This window comes from Mustela erminea, chromosome 19 (assembly GCF_009829155.1).
Source record: "Mustela erminea isolate mMusErm1 chromosome 19, mMusErm1.Pri, whole genome shotgun sequence".
Lineage (NCBI taxonomy): Eukaryota > Metazoa > Chordata > Mammalia > Carnivora > Mustelidae > Mustela > Mustela erminea.
This window is the reverse complement of record NC_045632.1, coordinates 7,659,956-7,683,327: the sequence shown is the minus strand read 5'-3', so window position 1 is coordinate 7,683,327 and position 23,372 is coordinate 7,659,956. Positions and strand designations below refer to the sequence as shown.

General features: G+C 41.1%; 2 protein-coding genes across 3 annotated transcripts in view; both read left to right on the top strand.

Annotated features, from left to right (window-relative positions):
• The window catches only part of LOC116579138 (zinc finger protein 345-like), a 29,764-nt gene extending 6,750 nt beyond the window's left edge, over nt 1–23,014 (top strand). Inside the window, exons 2-6 of one of the 2 annotated variants that reach the window (XR_004281150.1) lie at nt 6,820–6,878; nt 13,938–14,064; nt 14,549–14,644; nt 18,333–20,147; nt 20,735–23,014. Coding sequence is in view for 1 of the 2 variants with exons in the window: in XM_032324125.1 (XP_032180016.1) it covers nt 6,820–6,878; nt 13,938–14,064; nt 14,549–14,644; nt 18,333–20,095 (2,045 nt within the window). In the remaining variant the exon portion in view is untranslated. Of the gene's footprint in view, nt 1–6,819; nt 6,879–13,937; nt 14,065–14,548; nt 14,645–18,332; nt 20,148–20,730 lie in introns of both variants that reach the window. The other variant, XM_032324125.1, reaches the window with a different exon arrangement.
• The window catches only part of LOC116580062 (zinc finger protein 626-like), a 41,309-nt gene continuing 38,260 nt past the window's right edge, over nt 20,324–23,372 (top strand). The window contains 1 exon segment of the mRNA XM_032326095.1: nt 20,324–20,584. Coding sequence (XP_032181986.1) covers nt 20,324–20,584 — 261 coding nt within the window.

Here is a 23,372-nt window from a genome sequence, read left to right as displayed (position 1 = left end):
CAGACCACAGTCACCCAGAACATCCTTGTCATGCTGGGCACTTTTGTGTCATTGAACACCCTCCCTTCTGTCTTCAGGGGTGCAGTGCTCTTGTTCCTAACCCCAACTTTTTGATGGGGAACATCTCTGCACTATCTGCTGCATGTTTCCCACCTGTCTGTCCCTTTCTTATCAGGAGCCATGACTCCATTCTATCTGGGCTCTGTTGTGACTGGATAAGGAATTCAAGTCCCTTAATATAATTAGAGATGTAAATTTTATGTTTTAACAATGTTAAAATGTTTACACTCATTCATCTCCCACTGAGTCCTAAGCTCTATTATTCAACACATTACAAGCAAGCAGTGACCAAGACAGACTGAGCTTTGTCCCAATAATTAAAAGTAACATGTAATAGCAATTGTAAAGGAAAAACCATGTATTTATTGTGGCCTTGTATAAATCAATTGATTAATGTTTACAGTGGAAAAGTTCAGAGTCTATGTGCTAATGAATTGTTAGGTGCTAAAACAAATAGAAGATTATAGACAAATATTAGAGTGTGTAAATTTCAATGTGACAAATGGGAATTTAGGACAGTGTTATCCACAAGGATGCACATATGAGATGGTCATTCAAGAAACGGAAGAAAACTATGGACCCATGGAATAAGAGGCTGTGGTCCAGCTGGATGGCAAATTCTGTTTGAAGCCGCAGAGAAATGGTCACTTAGAAGCCTTGCACAATGGATCCTGGTGAGATGGTATTCATTTAAAACTGCGAAGTTTTGGAGGAACCTTAGTATATTTAAATTCATGTGAAAATGGGCACCTATGAACTTAAATGTGGAGGGCAAAAAAGATGTACTTGCTAGCCTTTTATCCAGTGTACATGAAAAGTTTATATACACACAGTCTTGGATAAAGGCATAATTGGGGAGATCTAGAAAAGGTAATTCTTTTTCTTTATTTAGGGATTATATCAATTGGCCATATTGGTATTACGACTTTAAGTGGTTCACCAGCATGGTCTTCAAAGTGAACAAATTTATAATGAAGTAGTCAGTCAATTTGGAGTAGATGATAAATACACATAAAGGATATTCCTCCTCTCTTCAGAATTATGTTAATACAGCTCTCTCGGTAATCACATTGTAAGCTGATTCAGAATACTAAGCATTCAAGAAAATAGCTCACTTCGACCTACTGATATATGTAATTTTCTAAATATTTATATATATTTATATAAATACTTATATGCATTATATACATTTCATTTATATACATATAAGATGACATAGAATATATATAATGATATATATTAAGAATATATAGGACAAAACAGTGTATATACATGGGATATATACATTTATGATCCTGTTTATTTATTTTTTAATATTTTATTTATTTATTTATCAGAGAGAGAGAGAGCGCTCAAGCAGGCAGAGGCAGAGAGAAGCAGGCTCCCTGCTGAGCAAGGAGCCCAATGTGGGACCCAATCCCAGGAAACCGGGATTATGACTGGAGTGAAAGGCAGCAGCTTAACCGACTGAGCCACCCAGGCATCCCTATGATCCTGTTTAAATGTGAGTTTGGTGGTTTGTGGAAGGGAGAATTTTTTTCTTTAAGATTTATTTATTTATTTATTTACTTGACAGAGAGAGACACACTGAGAGAGGGAACACAAACAGGGGGAGTGGGAGAGGGAGAAGCAGGCTTCCCGCTGAGCAGGGAGTCCAATGTGGGGCTCAATCCCAGGACCCTGGGATCACGACCTGAGCTGAAGGCAGACGCTTAACTGACTGAGCCACCCAGGCGCCCCTGAAGGTGAGAATATTCTTTAAAATATTTTCGCAGTTTTTGGGACGCCTGGGTGGCTCAGTTGGTTGGGCGGCTGCCTTCGGCTCGGGTCATGATCCCAGCGTCCTGGGATCGAGTCCCACATCGGGCTCCTTGCTTGGCAGGGAGCCTGCTTCTCCCTCTGCCTCTGCCTGCCACTCTGTCTGCCTGTGCTTGCTCTCGCTTCTCTATGACAAATAAATAAAATAAAAAATCTTTAAAAAAAAAATATATTTTCGCAGTTTTCAATTACCAATTGTAAGTTTCTGTTATGAGGTCATACACATGCAACCAGACTGTTAAGATTGTTCAAAGTGTTTCTCTTTCAACATCACAGGCACCCAATGTGGTCTGTCTTTTGTTTGTTCCCTATCCTTGAGGCGTAGGAACGCAGTTCCTCTCTCTTTCACCCAACCAAATAGATGGTGCTTACTACACAAAACAAATTCATCCTAATGTCCCCCTGGACTCTACAAGAATGGCCTTCTGTAATAGTAACATGTAGGGACAGATAGTGAGAAATTTCAGGCAACCCTGTTACCCTGAAGAAATTACAGGAGATAAACCCTTCCCTTTTCAACAACCTTAAAGATTAAAGGACTAAAAATTGGTCACTGTGAAATGATGAGAGATAGAAGCAGAAAAATGTTCGCCTTTAACCTTATGGACAGCCTGCATTGTTTTGAAAAGGATCAAACTTGTGCTGGTTGGTACAGTCTTAAAGGGTCTCATGACTGCCTGGACATCTCAACCACAGTTAACGCCAAACTGAGCGATAAGCACCAGAGAAATATGGTAGTAGTTTTATGAGTAGAAATTTGAAAAAACATTTGTGATGGGTGCACCTGGGTGGCTCAGTGGGTAGACCATCTGACTTGATTTCTGCTCAGGTCATGATCACAGGATCCTTGGATCCATTACCCCATGCCCCATGTGGCCTGGGCTCAGAATGGAGTCTGGTTGTCCTTCTCCCTGTGCTCCTCCCCAATAGCTTTCTCTCTCTCTAAGAAATAAATAAGATCTTTAAAGAAAAAAAAAAAAGATGCATTTGTGATCTAATGCCCCCTACATGACCCCTCTATCTTGAGCACTGAGCATATAGCCACCAGCTTCATACAGTCAAAATGAAGCTCTTTCTTGGATCCTGTCTCATGCTACTTGAATAAACTTACTATGTTGCACCATAAAACATCTCAAGAATTCTTTCCTGATGGCTGTACTCAACAATTCCACTACCATTGTGTTACCAGAAAACCCAAGTGTGGCTGCCAGTTGCATGAAAAGCCAATTACACAAGGCATGAGTTTTGACTGAAAAGAAATAAGAGGTTTGTTCAGGAGGCTGGCCATTTGGGAAGAAGGTGGATTCTTTTCCAGAAACCAACTCTAATGTTTCTACCTGGTCCAAAGATTTTTTTTTTTTTAAGATTTTATTTATTTGCCAGAGAGAGAGAGTACACACAAGCAGGCAGAGAAGCAGGCAGAGGCAGCCAGAGAAGCAGGCTCCCTGCAGAGCAAGGAGCCCGACCAGGGATTTGATCCCAGGACGCCGGGATCATGACCAGAACTGAAGGCAGCGACCCAACCAACTGAACCACCCAGGCATCCCTGGCCCAAAGATTTTTAAAGGGACATTAGGGCAGTTAATCAGTAAAAAGGGAGCAGAGCAATCGCTAACACTTTTTGACTGAGTGCAGACTCACTGCTGCTACCTATTAAGGAGGTGTTTGTAGGTGATATACTGGGGCCCCAGGGGGAGCTTGTGCAAGAGAGTTCAGTTCCAAGGCTTGCTTTTCTTTTCTTTTTTTTTTTTTTTTTCAGATTTTATTTATTTATCTGACACAGAGAGAGCTCAGAAATAGGCAGAGAGGCAGGCAGAGTGAGAGGGGGAAGCAAGCTCCCTGCCGAGCAGAGAGCCAGCCCAATGCGGGGCTGGATCCCAAACCCTGAGATCATGACTTGAGCGGAAGGCAGAGGCTTTACCCCACTGAGCCACCCAGGTGCCCCAGTTCCAAGTCTCTCTAAGGAAAAAATGCATGATCTCTAGATATACAAAAGGAAGATTTGATTAATCAATGACACAGGTAAAGGTCCTTGCTAAACTTTGAGGACGACTAACTTGGGTGGAAGGGCATTGGCATGGCTTTCAAGCAACTTTAAAAAAAAGTTCCTCTAGGGGGCACCTGGCTGTCTCAGTTGTTAAGTGTCTGCCTTCAGCTCAGGTCATGATCCCAGGGTCCTGAGATCCAGCCCTACATTGGGCTCCCTGCTCAGCAGTAAGCCGGCTTCTCCCTATCCCCCTCCCACTCGCTCTGCTTGTATTCCTTCTCTCTCTGTCTCTGTCAAATAAATAAAATCTTAAAAAAAAAAAAAAAGAAAAGAAAAGAAAAGAAAAAAGGTCCTCTAGGTTGATTCTGTTACTGCAAATGGGAAGGATCTCATTCCTTTGTGAGGTTGATTATATACCATTAAGAAATTAGATGGGCGAACTGTGTCAGGAAGAGAGCTAATGCCAAAGAATCACTCTATGCCATCAAGAGTTGCCTGCCTGGTGTGGAAAACCATTGTTTGACTAACAGTTGCTCTCTCCTTTTTCCTGTGCACGTATTTTCCCCTTTCTGAAATTCTAAATCCCTTACTCCTTCTTAGGTCACTCTGCCATCGAAGCATCAGTTGCTTATCTTTGAGCCTCCTCTCTCTGAGATGCGCATAATGACAAAATCACTTCCTTTCTCTCTTATGAATCTGCCTTTTGTCAACTTAAATACTCAACTGGCCTAAGAACTGAAAACAGAGGAAGAAAACAGTTTCCTTCCTCTTGGCATTCTGTCCTCGGAAACTGACCTCAGTGCTCCAGAGCTGAAACAGAGAACAAGAAAGTGAAGAAAGTGTTGGGGATAAAGAGGAACAAGAGCTTTATTGCTTTGCCAGGAAGACAGGCTGCCCTGAGTCAGGGCCTGGGATTTTGGTAGGGAAATCCTACAGGATCTAGCCTATTTCAGGAAGAAATGTGTTGTGGGGTCAGCTTAGTTCATCACCTGTTCAGGGTGGAACCGGGTGCCTGAAACAAAAGGCTAAGAAGGAGGGAGGAGAGGGTTGCAGAAGAGTGGAAAAGGATGCTTAGTTTAGTATCAAGCCCTGCTGATGTTTTAAGGTAGTCATTTTGATTTTTGTTCAAGTTCATGTTTTTACAGGGTTTCAGGTAGTCGCCAGGATAACTGAAGGAAGACAGCTTCCTATTTTACCATGAGAAACCACTCAGTATTTTCGAGAATGGGTAAAATAAAGAAAAAGGAGAAAACACCAAATTTCAGGGAGAATGTTGAGGAATTAGAATTCTTATATGTTGCTGATGGGATTGAAAAATGTACATTCCCTTTGGAAAACTGTGTCACTGGTAGTTACGAAATTAAACATTTACCTACTGAAATCTTCTCACCCCAAAATATGTCTCTCTTAGCAATAAGGATCTTTCTAGGCTGGGTATTTTAAAGAAAGAGTGGACAGGATTGCCCAGGTTATGGGCACCTGTCTTCAGCTCAGGTCATGATCCCAGGGTCCTGGTGATGTGGGAAACAGAGGTAGAAGAATAATTATTCAATTTCCTTACCTACTGACAAGCCCTTGAAACAGGCAGAGTGACCCCCACCTTAAGGCTTTGCTCAGGGCAAAGGACAATCCTAGTCTGACCACCCCCCTACCCCCAACCAGGATCCTGTAAGTCTACTTGAACAATTCCTTTAGGAAACTTTATCTCTAAACCTCCAAGATCATGTTGACAATCACTCCCAAGCATATGACCCACTGATAGACACCTAAAGGGTCTCACAAGAAGATTTTTCTTAGAGATAATGAATAACCTTTTTCTCAGACAATAGCTAGTCCCTCAAGGTCCTAGAAACCTTGCTTCCAAAATTCCTTAGAGTCTTCAGCCATTCCTAATCTCCTCCCAACTTACAAGTATGTAATAGACCACTCCTCACATCCCTGGGGCAGCAGTTCTTCCTGCTTCTGGGTTTTGTCCCCATGCTTTAATAAATCACCATTTGCACCATCTTTCTTGGTCAATGGCTCCAGACCTCACCCCACAGAAACTCAGCTATGTTCTAGAACGTCATCCCTGGGATAGAACTCCCCAGTGGGATTCATGCTCAGTGGGGAATTTTCTTCTCTCTCTCCCTCTGCTACTCCCTTGTGCTCTCTCTCAAATAAGTAAATAAAATCTTAAAAAAAAAAAAAATGAGGGGGGGGGGGAAGAGCAGACAAAGGAAAGCTCTGAAACCTAGTCTGATTATTTTTGTAAGAGATATTTGTATTTCTAAGGGAAAACTCCATTTGTAAGTCTGTCTCCCTTTGTGTAGTTGAAAGAGGCAGAAAGTATAAATCTCCAGAAACTTGGATCTATGAAGAAGGCATGCATTAAATCAGAATAACAACCACAGCTTTGATTACTGCTTTTTGCCTGGTCACCTTGCCAAATGCTTCCCAATAGGATCCTGTGTGGTGTTTCAAGAAAAGATTATATCCAGTACCCCTACTTGGATACTTCACCAAGGTCACTTGGTGAAGGTGGAAATAACAGTGTTATGTTAACTAAATGCTCCAGGCGCTTCTAGGTGAAGCCAAGGTTAAGGAAAAGTCTTCCCCTGAATAGAAGACAGCTGAGTGCTGGCTTTGGCTCAAGCTGAGGTAGCCTGGGCTCCGCCTGGTGATTCTAGAAGCATCAGGTCCATGCCGCACACTCTTCTTTCTTTCTGCTCTAGCAGAAGTTGTGTGGCCCTGGTTGGGGAGGACCCACGAAAGAGAGAAGGAAAAAGTCAAAAATTTCTCTCCAGGGAGAAATTCCTTGTTTCTGAATAGCTCCTGACACAAAGGACTAGGAAATGGGGCCTTTTCTGCATTACAAAGTCCTACCTGCAGGCGAGCAGTTTACAGGTGAAGAGGCACTCTCTGGTGGTGTCTTTAAAAGCATTTTCTCCTGATGCTGCTGTGGTTTCTCCTAGAATCTCTCCTGAAGACCAACACTAAAGGAGAAAGTGAAGAAGAAATGGCCCTTTCTCAGGTAAGCCTTGTGTCTGACTTCAGAGGTCTTGTCTTCCTTTTCTCCTGAAATTTCTCAAATGTAGAAATGGCAAATACCTATTTTTCTAGTTTGGAGGTTTTTGCCTTATGTTTACACCTAATTTTTGAACCTTTTCAGAAATGATACTCAAGATTAGGTCTTTAGACTCCTCCCCTATATGCCAGAGCCTTCTATCCCTTCTCTCCAACCCGGCTTCCAGAGGGCCATGCACAGTTGTCACTTTGAATGAAAGACCTGCCCACCAGTATTGAAAATAATCGCTTGGTGACAGATCCACGGGGCAGGAGTTGAGTTAAGGATTCCTGTTGCTGAAGGGGTCTGGTCCCAGGATATCAGTGAAGGAAAGTGGTCTTACTTAGGTCTTACTAGGTCCCATCATCAGCTCTGTGTAGACTAGGAATAAGAAAATGCACAGATAAGCACTGGATATGAGCCCCTGAATAACTTGGAACATTCTCTGAAAAAAAGGGGTGGGGTCATACCCTTTAGCATGTGGAAAACATACTGTATCTAAAACATACTAGATATTCCAGGACAGGGAAAGTATATATGATCAAAGTGTGTATAAATCCAGTGTATTCTCATAATTTCATTGACATTCTGATTTGCTGGTTAGGGGCTACAAGAATGTGGTGCCTACATGGGATGGGGTGTCTCTTGATCAGATGGGGGCTCTTAAATGTCGGGTGATGATCAGGTGTGGCCCGGGCTAGGGGAAGCAAGAGAACACACCTGAGGCAGAACAAAGGAGCTAGAAGTTCATTGGATACACAGCAAGGGAGCACGGGGCAAAAACTAGGAGAGAGGCTGTCTGCCAGGAGGTGGTGGGTGGGACCTGTTTTTACAGGGGGAAGATGAGGAGGTATGGAGACAGATGGAATATTCCCTTTTTTGGGACTGGGACCTGGCTCTAAGTAGCCCATTGGTTACTTAGGGCCTATGGCTGTTTGGGGGTGGGTCGCCTGATGGGCCTGTCCCTGTTCAGGGCCTTTTCCCATTCCAGTGCTCAAGCCTGTTTGCCTAAAAGTGGCCTCAACAAAGAACACACCTTTGCAGGGTTCTTGTCTGTCTGGAGCAGAAGAAAGAATCTTGGACACAAAATGGTGAAGGGATAGTGTATCAAGTGAAGGGGAGAACAGAAAGAGAGCCTTCTAGAGTGAGAGGATTCTGGAGTGGGTTGCCACAGAGCACTTTTATGGTGGTTCTTTTATAGAAAAGTGACCAGGGCACTTCAATCTTCTTGATGTCATCCCCCATAGCACCAGGATTACTTCTTTGAATATCTCATCTCGATGTTTAAAACAAACAAGGTGTTCTGGTTGTGTTCCCTTAGCTCTGCTTCCTTGTGCTTCCTCATTTCTGGGACTTTTGGTGAGCCTGTTCACTTAGCCCATTACCTATCCATCCCTACCCAGTCCCCCCAGTCCCTTACTCAACACCAAAGGTCACAGGTCCTTCAATGTACCTTAGGCACTTATACCAACTTGTTTAATCACAGCTGATGTTAACTTCTTTAAATGGCTTGATGCTTTCTGCCAGGTAGCAGAAAGCTACCAGGTATCCCCTGTAATGCTCATATGTTCCTTCTTACATTCATGAGAGTCTTTGATGGATTTCCTGAGTGATGTGCAGAAACCTTCACATTTCAGCTGGGAGTTCCTTAGTTTCTCTTTGCTTGTAGTGTCTGATCAGGAGAACAAAGCTAAATAAATGTAGAGGAAAATGAAATGTCCTTACAACATGCCACCCACCAATAAATACTAGAGACACGCAAAGTGTGGCTTTCTTCAAGGAGCCTAGTGTAATGCTTTGTTAAGAGGCAAAAGCTACCTCAGGTGGACAATAGTCAGACTTCCAGGATCCTGTAAGTCCTCTTCAACATACAAAAATCCCTTCAGAATTGCTTTTATTTGTGTCCCCTTAACGGAAAAGCATATAATCAATGCCTTCTCAAAATCACACTGCAGCTCTTTTTGCTAATGGCTCCTGTCCCTGAGGTTAATAAAACAGATTTTTTTTTTAACTAATAATGTCTCAATCCTCTCTTGACCATTTGCTCACAAGCCACCTCACATGAGTTTGCACTGGGCAGATGAAGACTCCCACCTTGCTGTAGTTGGTAGCACGGACTTCTGGGAGTAGAGGATCTGACTCAGTCAGACCTCCCTCTTGTGAGTTTTTACTTGATTCCACACTCATGTCATAGACATACTCTTCAAAAAAAAAAAAAGATACTGTTTCTGTTTATTTTAGAGTGAGAGAAATGGTGTGTGTGAGAGAAAGAAGGAGAGTTGATCCAGGGTAGAGGCAGAGGGGGAGGGAGAGACTTTCAGCTGACTCTGTGCTGAGTAGATCCCAGAACCCTGAGACCATGACCATGACCATGACCTGAGCCGAAGTCAAGAGGAAGATGCCTAACCCATTGTGCCACCCAGGCACCCTATTTCCTTCTTTGTATTTTCAGAAGAAGAAAACAAGGATCACATAGTTAACATGTTTGAGGATCTTAAAATCCTGAAATAGGTCACAAATGATTGAAAACAAAGTGTTCGATGAAATACTGTGTAGTGGGATCTTTGAGCACGGTGGTCAAGAGAGAATTCTTGAGATGCTGTATTGTACCAGAGAGTATGTTTATTGAAGTAGCCTAGGCATAGGATCTGTGGGCAGAAGCAGCTACAGGTAAGCCGCATGAAGCTGGTGGTTATATGCTCAGTGTTGGGGGGTAGGTAGGTGCACAGAGTATTAGATCACAAGTGTTTGTTCGAATTTGTACATGTAAAACTACTGTTGCAAGATTTCTCTGATACTGTCATTCAATTTGATATTAATATCGGTGAGATGTACAGGGAGTCAAGAGACCCTTTAAGAATGTAGCTAGCAGGGGCACTGGATGGCTCAATGGGTTAGAGCCTCTCCCTTCAGCTCTGGTCATGATCCCAGGGTCCTGGGCTCTAGCCCTGCATCAGGCCCGCTGCTCACCAAGGAGCCTGCTCCCCGTCCCGCACCTGCTTCTCTGCCTGCTTGTGATCTCTGCCTGTCAAATAAATAAAATCTTAAAAAAAAAAAAAAAAAAAGAATGTAGCAAGCTGTATATATTTGATTCTTAGCAGAACTAGGAAGCCTGTGGGTCAGCTTTCTGAGTCAAAGGTAAACGTTTTTCTGCTTGTATCCTCATCATACCAAGCCTCATAAATAATAGCTGTTCTATCTGTATTATTCTATGTGTTTGTGTTGATAGTGGGAATAAAAGACAGAGGCAGCATCATCCGCAATGTGATTTGTAAGTCTCACGTGAATGAAAACAGTTCTTGAATTAATCACCGTGACAGTTTTCTACTCTATGACTTTTAACGTGCATATAACTACTTCCTAAATGTATAGGTGGTGCATGATGTGTAAAAAGATAGATCTTTTCACGTGGATACCTTTTTGCTGCCATCATTCTTGTCCCATTTGACACCTGCTACGAACATTGATTCAGAATCCTCCTCTCTGTATATTGACCTGTGTGTCCTTTTCGATGGACTCTCAGACCCATAACCTGGGTTAAGACATGATCCCTTTGCACATTAGGTAAATGAGGTTTATGGTTCTCCATGAGTGGAGATTTTAGTGTTACAATGAGGTAAAGTTTGAACTGTAGGTCAGTCCATGGATTCCACGTTGGTCCCTCTGCCTCAAAGTGGGCCAGCCCAAGCACTTCTCTGTGGGCAGCCATTACTTTTTATTGCGTAGTTTCTGTTTTCACCACAGGAGGCTCTGCCTATGGGGTGTTGTGGCTGAAGTAAATAACAAGTTGACTGGATTATCTGTTTTGTGTGTGTTGAGTTTGAGGAGTTCTTTATAGATCCAGGATATCATCCCTTTGTCTATATTATCATTTACGAATATCTTCTCCCATTTGGTGGGTTGCCCTTTTTTTGTTGTTGTTGACTGATAATCTTTGCTGTGTAGAGGCTTTTGATGTTGATGAAGTCCCCAAAATTCATTTTTGCTTTTGCTTCCTTTGCCTTTGGAGACATGTCTTGAAAGTAGTTGCTGCAGCCAATGTCGAAGAGGTTACTGCCTATATTCTCCTCTAGGATTCTGATGGGTTCCTGCCTCACGTTGAGGTTTTTTATCCATTTTGAGTTTATCTTTGAGTATGTTATAGGAGAACGGTCGAGTTTCATTCTTCTATACAGAACTGTCCAATTTCCCTAGCACCATTTATTGAAGAGACTTTTTTTTGACTGCATATTTTTTCCTGCTTTGTCGAAGATTACTTGACCATAGGGTTGAGGGTCCATATCTAGTCTCTCTACTCTGTTCCACTGTTGTATGTGAACTGGATAGAGACTCCCAGCTCTATCCTTTTGAGTCCCTGGCCCCCCTTTTCTCCTGCTAAGGCTAAGAAAAGGACCAGTAGCCATCTGGTTTGACTGAGATAATATAACAAGTAATTCCTCCTGCTGAGACAGAAGAAAAACACCAGAAGCCCAGTCCTGTTTGAATAAGAAAAGAAAGAGAAACAGCCCCCAAGGTGATTTAGCACTCTCCTGAGATGCCTCCACACAGATTATACTTCCACAAGAAAGGGCCATTTGGCCTTGAGAGACTGAGAACACACCCCACTACCATCTCCCATTGCCTGTAACCATAAAAAGTCACTACCCTGTGGGGTGCTCAGTCTTTGGGAAGGATCCCACTGAGCTTGCTGGCATTAATAAAGCTGTGTTCTCCCATCTCTCCATGTGCCGTTTGGGTTTCCCCGGCCACCTCAGATTTTCTGCAACATATGTGTCTGTTTTTATGCCAGTACCATGCTGTCTTCGTGATCACAGCTTTGAAGTAAAGCCTGACATCAGGCAACGTGATGCCCCCAGTTTTGTTTTTCTTATTCAGCATTTCCTTAGCAATCTGGGATCTTATCTGATTCCATATAAATTTTAGGATTTTTTGCTCCAGCTCTTTGCAAAATGCTGGTGGAATTTTGATCGGAATGGCATTGAAAGTACAGATTGCTCTAGGCAGTATAGACATTTTAACAATGTTTATCTTTATGATCCATGAGCATGGTATGGTTTTCCATCTTTTTGTGTCTTCAATTTCTTTCATGAGTGTTCTGTAGTTCCTCGAGTACAGGTCCTTGACCTCTTTGGTTAGGTTTATTCCCAGGTATCTTATGGTTCTTGGTGCTACAGTAAATGGAATTGATTTTCTAATTTCCCTTTCTGTGTTTTCATTGTTAGTGTATAAGAAAGCAACTGATTTCTGTACATCGATTTTGTATCCTGCCACACTACTGAATTGCTGAATTGAGTTCTAGTAGTCTGGGGGTGGAGTCTTTTGGGTTTTCCATATCAAGTATCATGTCATCTGTGAAGAAAGATAGAGTCTGACTTCTTCATTGCCAATTTGGAATCCCTTTTACTTCTCTTTGTTGTCTGATTGCTGTTGCTAGGACTTCTAATACTATGTTGAACAAGAGTGGTGCGAGTGGGCATCCTTGTGGTTCTGATCTCGAAGTGAAGGCTGTCAGCTTTTTCCCATTGAGGAAGACATTTGCTGTGGGTTTTTTTTTTTTTTAAGGTTTTATTTATTTATTTGACAGAGAGAGATCACAAGTAGGCAGAGAGGCAGAGAGAGAGGGGGAAACATGCTCCCTGCTGAGCAGAGAGCCTAATGTGGGGCTCGATCCCAGGACCCTGAGATCATAACCTGAGCTGAAGGCAGAGGCTTAACCCACTGAGCCACCCAGGCACCCCATCATTGTGGGTTTTTCATAGATAGATTTTATGACACTTCTTCAATGAAGACATATAAATGGCTAACAGACACATGAAAAAATGGTCATCATCACTAGCCTTCAGGAAGACTCAAATCAAAACCACATTGAGATACCACCTTACACCAGTTAGAATGCCCAAAATTAACATGATAGTAAACACTAAGTGTTGGAGAGCATGTGGAGAACAGGGAATCCTCTTACACTGTTGGTGGGAATGCAAGTTCGTGCACCCACTTTGGAAAACTGTGTGGCGATTCATTAAGAAATGAAAAATAGGGTGCCTGGGTGATTCAGTGGGTTAAGCCTCTGCCTTCAGCTCAGGTCATGATCTCAGGGTCCTGGGATCGAATCCTGCATCGGGCTCTCTGCTCAGCGGAGAGCCTGCTTCCCCCCCCCTCTCTGCCTGCCTCTCTGCCTACTTGTGATTTTTCTCTCTGTGTGTCAAATATATAAATAAAATCTTAAAAAAAAAAAAAAAGAAAGAAAAAATAGAGCTCCCATATGACCCTGCAATTGCACTACTGGGTATTTACCCCAGAGATAGAGATAGAGTGAAAAGAAGGGCCATCTGAGCTCCAACGTTCATAACAGCAATGGCCACAGTCACCAAACTGAAAGAACTAAGATGCCCTTCAGCGGACGAATGGATAAGGAAGATGTGGTCCATATATACTATGGAGTATTATGCGTCCATCAGAAACGATGAATACTCAACTTTTGTGTCAACATGGATGGGAATGGAAGAGGTTATGCTGAGTAAAACAAGTCAAGCGAGAGTCAGTTATCATATGTTTTCGCTTATTTGTGGAGCATAATGAATAACAGGGAGGACATGGGGAGATAGAGGGGAGAAAGGAGTTGGGGGAAATTAGCAGGGGAGATAAACCATGAGAGACTGTGGACTCTGAAAAACAATCTGAGGGTTTTGGAGGAGCGAGGGGTGGGAGGTTGAATGAGCCTGATGGTGGGTATTAAGGACTGCACGTATTGTATGGAGCACTGGGTGTGGTGCATAAAGAATGAATTCTGGAATACTGAAAAGAAATTAAATAAATAAATAAAAATTTTAAAAAGTTAAAAAAAAGGATAAGGTGAAAAGAAAAAACCTTAAGTCAAATGTGGGATAAAATTTGGTGGGGATAGTCAGGTAAGTAGTGAAGCACAGGTGTTGGAGTCTAGCTGGAGACACTAACTCTCCCTCTTTGATCTTATGGCCCATTGTGAACTGTATCAGTGGCATTTGGTGACTGTGATATTTATTGCAGGGACAGCTGGCCTTCAGGGATGTGGCCATCGAATTCTCCGAGGAGGAGTGGGGATGCCTGACCCACACTCAGCGGCAACTGTACAGGGACGTGATGTTGGAGAACTATAGACACCTGCTCTTCTTGGGTGAGAATGACTCCTTGCAGATTTCCCAGACCCACACACAGGGTTTCATTCTCCTTTGAAGACTGTCTCTTGAATTATTCCTCTTTGCATAACTGGAGATCAGATCACTGCACTAAGGAATACAAGTAAGGATTGGTAGGTGTAGTCAAAATCCTGATGATTGCTTTTCATCTTTAGCCTCCCCTTCCTTCAGGTAACATCATTTCTGTAGATCAGCGGCTGTTGAAAGCCTGGCGTGGCATAAAATGGTACTGCCTGCATTTAAACTCCAATTTTCACTCCTTATTATTGTCTCAGTAGTACTTAGAAGCGCAAGTTAGGATGTGACTGTTTGAAAGTCCTTCATGTTCCGCAGGGGCTGCTGGTCAACAGTGTTTGGCATATCATCTTTTAGAATTCTGCAATGTTCTCTCTTCTCTACTAAGCGCAGTGTGGATTGAAAGACTCTCCAGCAATATGTATATTCGGTTTCTCTATTAAACAGGTCTCATTGTGTCAAAGCCTGATTTGGTCTCCTTTTTGGAGCAAAAGAAGGACCCTTGGGATATGAAGAGAAAGAAGACAGTGGTCTTTGATCCAGGTAGGTGGGAATGGATGAAGCAGATGACAGAGGTGAAGTCCAAGTCTGAAGGAGGAAGGTAAACCTTCAAATGTGATTCTAGTAGCTCTGCTTGATTGAAAATCAGTTGGAGAAGCCCTGTCTTATGTCTCTGTCTCTCCCAGAGGGACATCTGTGAGCCAACATCCTCATGCTTTAATTTTCTCGAAGGATTCTGCTTCAGCTCCAGTGATGGTCTATCATGTCCACAGGGAGGACCAGGAGACTCTCCTGGGAGTGGGTGGGTCTCCATAATCTGAGAGCTCTTCCATTACTTTGAGAGTCTTGGGATAATCTCTCTATTTCTGAGGGTCTCTATGCTGAGTCTCTTCTACGTCGTTCTACATCGCACATTTGCTTTATGTGAGAACGTGAGCCTGAGTAGTGGTAGGCATACTGGGGATTGGTGCGGAAATCCCCGGAACACTGGAGATAGACACCACCTGGTTTCTGGCTTATGCTTTCCAATGTTATGGAGGCTTTAATCTTAAACATATAAAACTGAGTCTCAGCCAGTTTATAGGGTAACAAAGCATTTCCCTAAGATTAGACAATATAATTATTTCACTTCAAATTCTCTTTGTAGTAAGGAGAAGTTTCCATTCCATGTTTTCCATTCCCCAGTGGTGAACTAATGTAATGTCTCTATTTATTTGCTAGATTTCCTACACAAAGTAATATTATAGGAGATTCAGAACTTTTAGAACCCATAGCCTGAAATAAAGTCTCAATTCTTAGCTTATTAGTAATTGCATCATTTTATAATTTTGTTTCAAAATAAGAGGTTCCTGTGACTTTGTCATATGTTTTCACTTTCTTATTAGTTGTCTATGAGACTCATCTTTACTTATAAGATCAAAAGTCCTGATATGACATGGGCATGTGGTTTATAAGAAGTGATGTAGATAGTAAATTTCCCACATTGAAAAAAATGTTCTGTTCATAAATGGAATTTTAGTTCAGGGACAATGAATCATAAGTCTTTTTTTTTTTAATTTTAAGATTTTATTTATTATTTATTTGACAGACAGAGATCACAAGTAGGCAGAGAGGCAGGCAGAGAGAGGAAGGGAAGCAGGCTCCCTGCTGAGCAAAGAGCCCCATGCGGGGCTAGGTCGCAGGGATCCTGGGATCATGACCTGAGCCTGTTTGAAAGTCCTTCATGAGCCGAAAGTAGAGGCTTTAGCCCACTGAGCCACCCTTGCGCCCCAATTGTAAGGCTTTTTTTTTTTTTAAACTATTTTACTCAGAATGTATCTGGATTTAATCCATTTAATACATTCTTATAAAATGATTGTCTGCATATTTTACAACTTTGATGGCATTTGCTTATTTAGAAAGGGAAGTTACTTGCTTCTCTGCTTTGCTCTAAAGAATTGATTATAACCTTGAATTCTGTGTAAGAAGAGGAGTATATCAGTAGCAGATCACATATTTTGATGGCACTTAAGTCCTTATTCATAATATTTTTCATTACACCTCTTCATGATTGATTTTAATGGAGATTCCTTACAGTTTTACTGTGAGTGAGCATAAGTCAAAACTGAAAATGCCTTTTTCTATGGATATACAGAATTAAAATTATAGTTCTATAGAAGGTTGCCTTTAAAATCATTCATATATTTTATTCTGAGATTTTTTTAGTTAAAATTGGGCTTATTTTGGTTTTGCCTATTCCATAATAATGTGCTTCCTTTTGTATGGGATTTTCCACAAAATTAGTTAGTTGTGTTTTTTTTTTTTAATCTATATTTTTTTAATAGGAAGACAGTTTTCAACACTTTTGAACAATGCGAATGTAACTCAAATATGAATCAGGCTTATGCCCTTTCCAAATAATATTATGTTTGTATTTGTCTATGTAAATATTACCCATACATTGTTTGTAACTCATGTTATGTATTTCTGGTGGTTATGAATATTCTAGCATATCTAGGTGAGTTGTTATAATACTAGCATTAATTTCTACATCTGTATTGTTGAATTTATATTCTCTTTGTATAAGAAGCACTTTTGGGGTAATCAAAAGTAATTCTTACATTTCTTTTAAAGATTTTATTTATTTGACAAAGAGAGATGACAAGTAGGCAGAGAGGAAGGCAGAGAGAGTGGAGGAAGCAGGCTCCCTGCCGAGCAGAGAGCCCGATGCAGGGCTTAGTCCCAGGACCCTGGGATCATGACCTGACCCAAAGGCAGAGGCTTAACCCACTGAGCCACCCAGGCACCCCGAAGCCTTTGGTTTTTCATGTCAACCCTCTGTCCCCTTTCACTCTCCTATCTTTATGGGGTCCCCTTAATGTACATATCGGTCCACTTACAGGACTCTTATGAGTCCCAGACCCTGTCTTTTTTGACATTTTTCTTTGATCTTGATCTTGAAGACAAGTGTCTTTATATTGTCTGATTCTTTCTTCTGATTGAGCAAGTCTGTGGGTGACCCACTGGTGTGTTTTTAACTTCCGTCATTGTGTTCTTTAACTCCCTTTTGCTGCTTGGCTGATTGTTATACTTAGTCTCTTTGGGTTTACATTTTGGTCATGACCCGTTTTCTGATCTCACTGAGTTACATACCTGCTTTCTCTTCCTTTCTCCATGTGCATCTTTATGATGGTTAATTCTTTGCCATGCAAGTAAGAGTTCTTCATTAACTGAGGGTTTGTTTGTGGGATTTCTTTTGTTCTCATGAGGGGAACACATTTTTCTATTTCTTTTATCACCTTGTGATCTTCTGTTGACTTTTCATAATTTAAAAAAAAAAAAGCCTCTGGACCAAGGTTTATGGACTTGCTTTGTAGAAAAGAACACAGACAGTAGTAATTAGGGCATCTGTCACACATAACCTGGACATTTGTCATGTCTAAATTTTGTAGTTTCCCAGGTTACCAAAGTGCAGTTTCTTCTTTATAGACCACAATACCGTCCTTTCTCTGTTTCCCTTCAGATTTGTCCATTGTTTGAAGAAATAGTTAACCTTTTGTCTGAGTAGCTACCACACTGCTTCTTCCAATCTTAATTAGTTGGTCTTCTCTTTCAGTCTGAACTTGATTTGGTTACAGATCTGTCAGTTTTTAATTTTTTTTTCTTGAAAACTAAATCCTCCTATTGATACTTTCCTATTCTTGCTAAATTGTATTTTCTTCATTTTTGTTTTATGTTGAATTTCCTTTCTTCCAGGGGTGCCAGGATGGCTTGTGTTTAAGCCTTTGACTTCTGTTCAGGTCATGATCTCAGGGTCCTGGGACTCAGTCCTGTTTCAGGCTCCCTGTTCAGCAAGGAATCGATTTGCCCATCTCCTTTTGACCCTCACCTCACTCATGCTCTCCCTCTCTGTCTCTCTGTCTCTGTCTCAAATAAGTCTTCAAAAATATTCCTTCCTTCTGCTGATTTTAGGCTTCTAATATGCTACTTTTCCTGATTATTTGATATAGAGGAGAGTGATTTGTGTTAGACCCCGACAATACTATAGACTTTTCTATGAAGCTGTGTGGTCAGTATGTTGTGTGCAAATTGATGTGTCCACAGAGGAACAAAGTCCTGATGCTTCCTTCTCAGCCATCGTGCTGACGTTCTCTGATTGATTTTATGGTTGCTATGTTAGACATCTTCAGTATATTCATCTGAAAGTAGTAAGTGGAATGAGTTGACTTTTCTGTTTTTCAATATCTTTCAGCTGTATCTTCACAGGGCACTCTGAGCTTCCTGCCAGAGCCATGCAAAAAAGCTTCATTTCAAGATGTATCCATGGGTCGATATAAACATAGCATCCTTGAGAAGTTACACCTAATAATAGACTGCGATAATGATCGAAAAGGATATATCCAAATTGAGACTACTGCCCATAATAGTGAAAGATACAAAATACTTTGTAAAACCTTCCTTTTTAAGTCCATTAGTTCTGCAAGGCCTGGTGTTTCTGTCAGCAGGAGCTCCCCTCAAACACTCAAACGTCCATATTTATCGATAGAGAATGTGGAACATCTGGAAAGTTACCGAGCCTGTGCTGAACATAATGATTTGAACAATTCTGAAAATAGGATTGGATTGACCATTCATTCAAATATTTCTAAACTTCAGAGATTTCAACATGGAGAAACAGCTGCTAAGTGGGATCCATTTGAGAGGTCCTTCACTAAAGACTCAACCCTTCCAAATTCCCAGAGCATTTTCAATGGAGAGGGAATTGCTCAAGGCAGTATATCTGAGAAAAAAATTTATCAAGGCTCAAATGTTAAGAAACATCTGAGGACTCATTTTGCAGAGAACCATTTCAAACTTATTAAACGTGGGGAAGTCTTTTCTCAAAGATCCATCCTTCTGTCTAACAGTATGCATATAAGGGATTGGCCGAATGAATGTGAAAGAGATTTTAAGCAGTGCTCCAGTTTTAGTGATCATCCAAAAATTTATATGGGAAAAAACCCATCCAGACATAAGAAGCCTGGGAACACGTTTAGTCAGTCATTGGGGACACATATACATAAGACAATCTGTAGTGGAGAGAAACCTTACAAAAGTAAAGAACACAGCACAGACATTAAATTGCCATCAACCCTTACTCACCATCACAGAATTCATACTGGAGAGAAACCTTTCCAATGTCAAGAATGTGGGAAGGCCTTTAAGCACAGCTCAAGTCTTACTCACCATCACAGAATTCATAGTGGAGGGAAACCTTACCAATGTCAAGAATGTGGCAAGGCTTTTAACCGCAGCACAAGTTTTATTCAACATCACAGAATTCATACTGGAGAGAAACCTTACCAATGTCAAGAATGTGGGAAGGCCTTTAACCAGTCTTCACACCTTACTCAACATCAGAGAATTCATACAGGAGAGAAACCTTACCAATGTCAAGAATGTGGCAAGGCCTTTAACTACAGCTCAAGTCTTACTCGACATCACAGAATTCATACTGGAGAGAAACCTTACCAATGTCAAGAATGTGGCAAGGCCTTTAGCAATTCTTCACACCTTACTCAACATAACAGCATTCATACTGGAGAGAAACCTTTCCAATGTCAAGAATGTGGCAAGGCCTTTAACCGGATATCACGCCTCACTGAACATCACAGAATTCATACTGGAGAGAAACCTTACCAATGTGTAGAATGTAGCAAGGCCTTTAACGGGGAATCCAACCTTACTCGACATCACAGAATTCATACTGGTGAGAAACCATACAAATGTGAAGAATGTGGCAAGGCCTTTAGGCAGCATTCAAAACTTATTCAACATTACAGAATTCATACTGGAGAGAAACCTTACAAATGTGAAGAATGTGGCAAGGCCTTTAGGCAGCAGTCAAACCTTCTTGAGCATTGCAGAATTCATTTTAGAGAGAAACCTTACAAATGTAAAGGGTGTGGGAAGGCCTTTATCCATCAGTCAGGCCTTACTACACATTACAGAGTTCATACTGGAGAGAAACCTTAGAAATATGTAGAATGTGGCAAGGCCTTTAACCGGATGTCACACCTTACTGAACATCACAGAATTCATACTGGAGAGAAACCTTATCAATGTGTAGAATGTAGCAAGGCCTTTAAGGGGGAATCCAACCTTACTCAACATAATAGAAATCATACTGGAGAGAAACCTTACAAATGTGAAGAATGTGGCAAGGCCTTTAGGTGGCAGTCAAACCTTATTGAACATCACACAATGCATTTTAGAGAGAAACCTTACAAATGTAAAGAGTGTGGCAAGGACTTTAGCAGACATTCAAGCCGTAGTCAACACCACAAAATCCATACTGGAGAGAAGCCTTACAAATGTAAAGAATGTGGCAAGGCATTGAAGAGGGAATCCAACCTTATTCAACACCACAGAATTCATACTGAAGAGAAACGTTATAATTGTGAAGAATGTGGCAAGGCCTTTATGTTCCATTCAGGCCTTACTCACCATCAGAGAATTCATCTGGTAAGAAACATTACAAATGTCAAGTATGTGGCAAGGCCTTTAAGTGGCATGCATCCCTTTATGTACATCACTTAAGTCATACTGGAGTGAAACCTTAGAAATGTAAAGAATGTGGCCAGGCCTTTATCCAGCAGTCACACCTTACAGAACATCACAGAATTCCTACTGGAACTAGTCCTTACAAATTTGAAGACTGAGAGAATTTGGGAGGACTGCTGAACTCTTAACTCCACATCAGAGAATTCAATTTGGAGAGTGATTATACACATGTAAAGAATGTGGCAAGACCTTTAGGCAATGCTAAACCCTTGTTCCTTATCCAAGAATGTATAGTGGAGGTGATTCTACAAATAGAAAAATACAGCAAACCCTTTCTTAGTGCTCAAGCCTCTCCCAGCATTACAGAATTCATAGTAGAGAGAAATCTTGTATGTGTAAGAATGTGGTAAAGCTTTTGGACTCTCAACACTTAAGTCAGCATCCGAGAGTTCATACTGGGGAGAAATACTAGAAATGGAAAGAACATGGCAGGCCTCTGGCTGGAAGTCATAACTTGCTCAACATCACTGTTACCATCCAGGAACAAGACTGTAATATGTAAAGACAGTGGCCAAGACTTTAACTAGAATTCAGCCCGTACTTGGTGTCCCAAGATGCAGTCTTGGGTCAAACGCTACAAACATAATGAATGAGGAAAGACTGTCTCTTACAGTTTAGGAAACATCAGAGAGTTCAGAGAAGAAAAGGAACTTGACAGATAAAAGTCCATAGATATGTATTTAGTTGAACATCAAATGTCAGTAAATGTCATAGAATTTCCAGAACAAAGCAGTACACTAGTCACTCTCTTCTTAGATTATATCAAAAAAGTCTTAATGCAAAATTAGTTAGATAATGTATGTGCTATTATGCTTCAAAAGATAGAAGGGACTTTCACATGAGTATAATTTCAGTGTGTTTGTGTTTCCATGGACCCTATATGAGATTTGTGACTTGTGATTATTCATGTGTTTCTACTCTTAGAACTCTTCAGAAAATTCATTTATTCCTAGTGAGTGTGTGAAAGTATGTGGGTCCTTGTTATTACATCAGGGATATGAGATGCCCTTCTTCTTTAGGTGGGACTCATGCATATCTAATTTTCCATGGAAGATGAAGGACTGTGTAACGTACAATATATGAGGAAAATCTAAGTGAATATTCCTCCTGTGGTTATAACAGTGATATAGATCCTCATGACGTAGTTGTTCAGGACATCATTCTCCCATTTATTAAAACTAAAAAAATTGTGACCATTACCAATTACATGTTTTACTAAATGGTGTTTTTAATGAAAACAAGATGGCAATCTTCACAATAGTAATTGTTAGAGAGTATGAGTTGATGGGTTTGAAATGAAGAAATCCTGACAGATATCAGAGAATAGCTAACTTATGTAAAATGACATACACTCATACATCCACATTTTTAGAGAATTACCAGAGTCCTGAAAGTTTTTTCATATGAAATACTAAGCTGGTAAGAAGTTAAAATAGAGTGCTGTCAGATGTCTTCTCCAAGCCTCACGGTAATGATAAAATCAGAACAATGTAGTAGATACAGAAGACATAAAGAGAAAATCTAAGTATTCCCTTCTTTAAAATCATCAAATCACAATGATAGCTAATGAATAAGAAAGCGATGAATAATTCTAAACAGCCAGACTGTAACTCCATACTTGCACTAATACTTGCTTCAAATATAAAGGGCCTAAATTCTTGAATCCAAAGATACAGATTGCCTGAAAGGAAAGAAATACCAGACCCAACCATATACAGTCTTCAAGAGAATCACTTCAGCTTTAAGAACACTGACTGAAAGTCCAAGTGTGGAAAAGAATATTCCCTGCAAATGGAATTGAAAAGAAAGCAGGTTAGCTCTGCTTACATCAGTGAAAATAAACTTTAAGCCAGAGAGTGTAGTAAAACATGGCAAAGCTCATTTAACATAACGGGCTGACTTTGTGTAGTATTCATAATGATGTATTTTTTGGCAGAATGTCAAAAAAGACTTTCCCCATTGTTTTGGTTTTGGAAGAACAGGGCAGTTTTTCTTTAGATTCAGTTGCAAATGATAGGCATCCTTAGCCTTAGTTGTGATAGTGGATTTAGTCCAAGCTGGGGGTTTTTTGGAAATGTACATCTTCCCGTAAGAAACCCTTATATTCTAGATGCTTCAACGTTTCTAGCATGGCTTGCCTATGACCATGCATTTACTAAATATAAAAGGTTCACTCCTTTAATTGTGGAGAAAGGTAGCTAACACATGTAGTTATTATAAAGTTTTTTCTGGTGAGATAAACAACACCAGGCAAAGTGGGTGCAAGGCAAGATTTATTAAAAACACTCTCCAGCGAAATTTCAGGGCTCAGGAGAAGGGGAGCCAGGAAAGTTGCACCAGGAGGAGGTGGGCACCCTCAGGCAAGGTTCTGCGACTCTGGAAAGCAGAGTGGTGGATGTCACACCCAAGGCAGGGAGAAGGGAACTTTTAAGGGGCCTCGAGGGGAGTTCAGGGGTCTTTTGGCAAGTTTCCCTTATTTGGTATTTCGCCTGCTCGTCAGGGTTCCATTGGTCCATGGGAGCCCAGGACCGGAGGGTTTTCAGATTCCTGCTTGTGTCCTTGTTCTCCTGTCCGAGCTCAGGTTTTGTGGTGGGGACTTTGACCAACTTAAGTAGCCCTTCCTTTCTGCCAGCCCAACAGTTATGATTTGTCACATTAAAGCTGTAGGTTTGGGGTGCCTGGGTGGCTC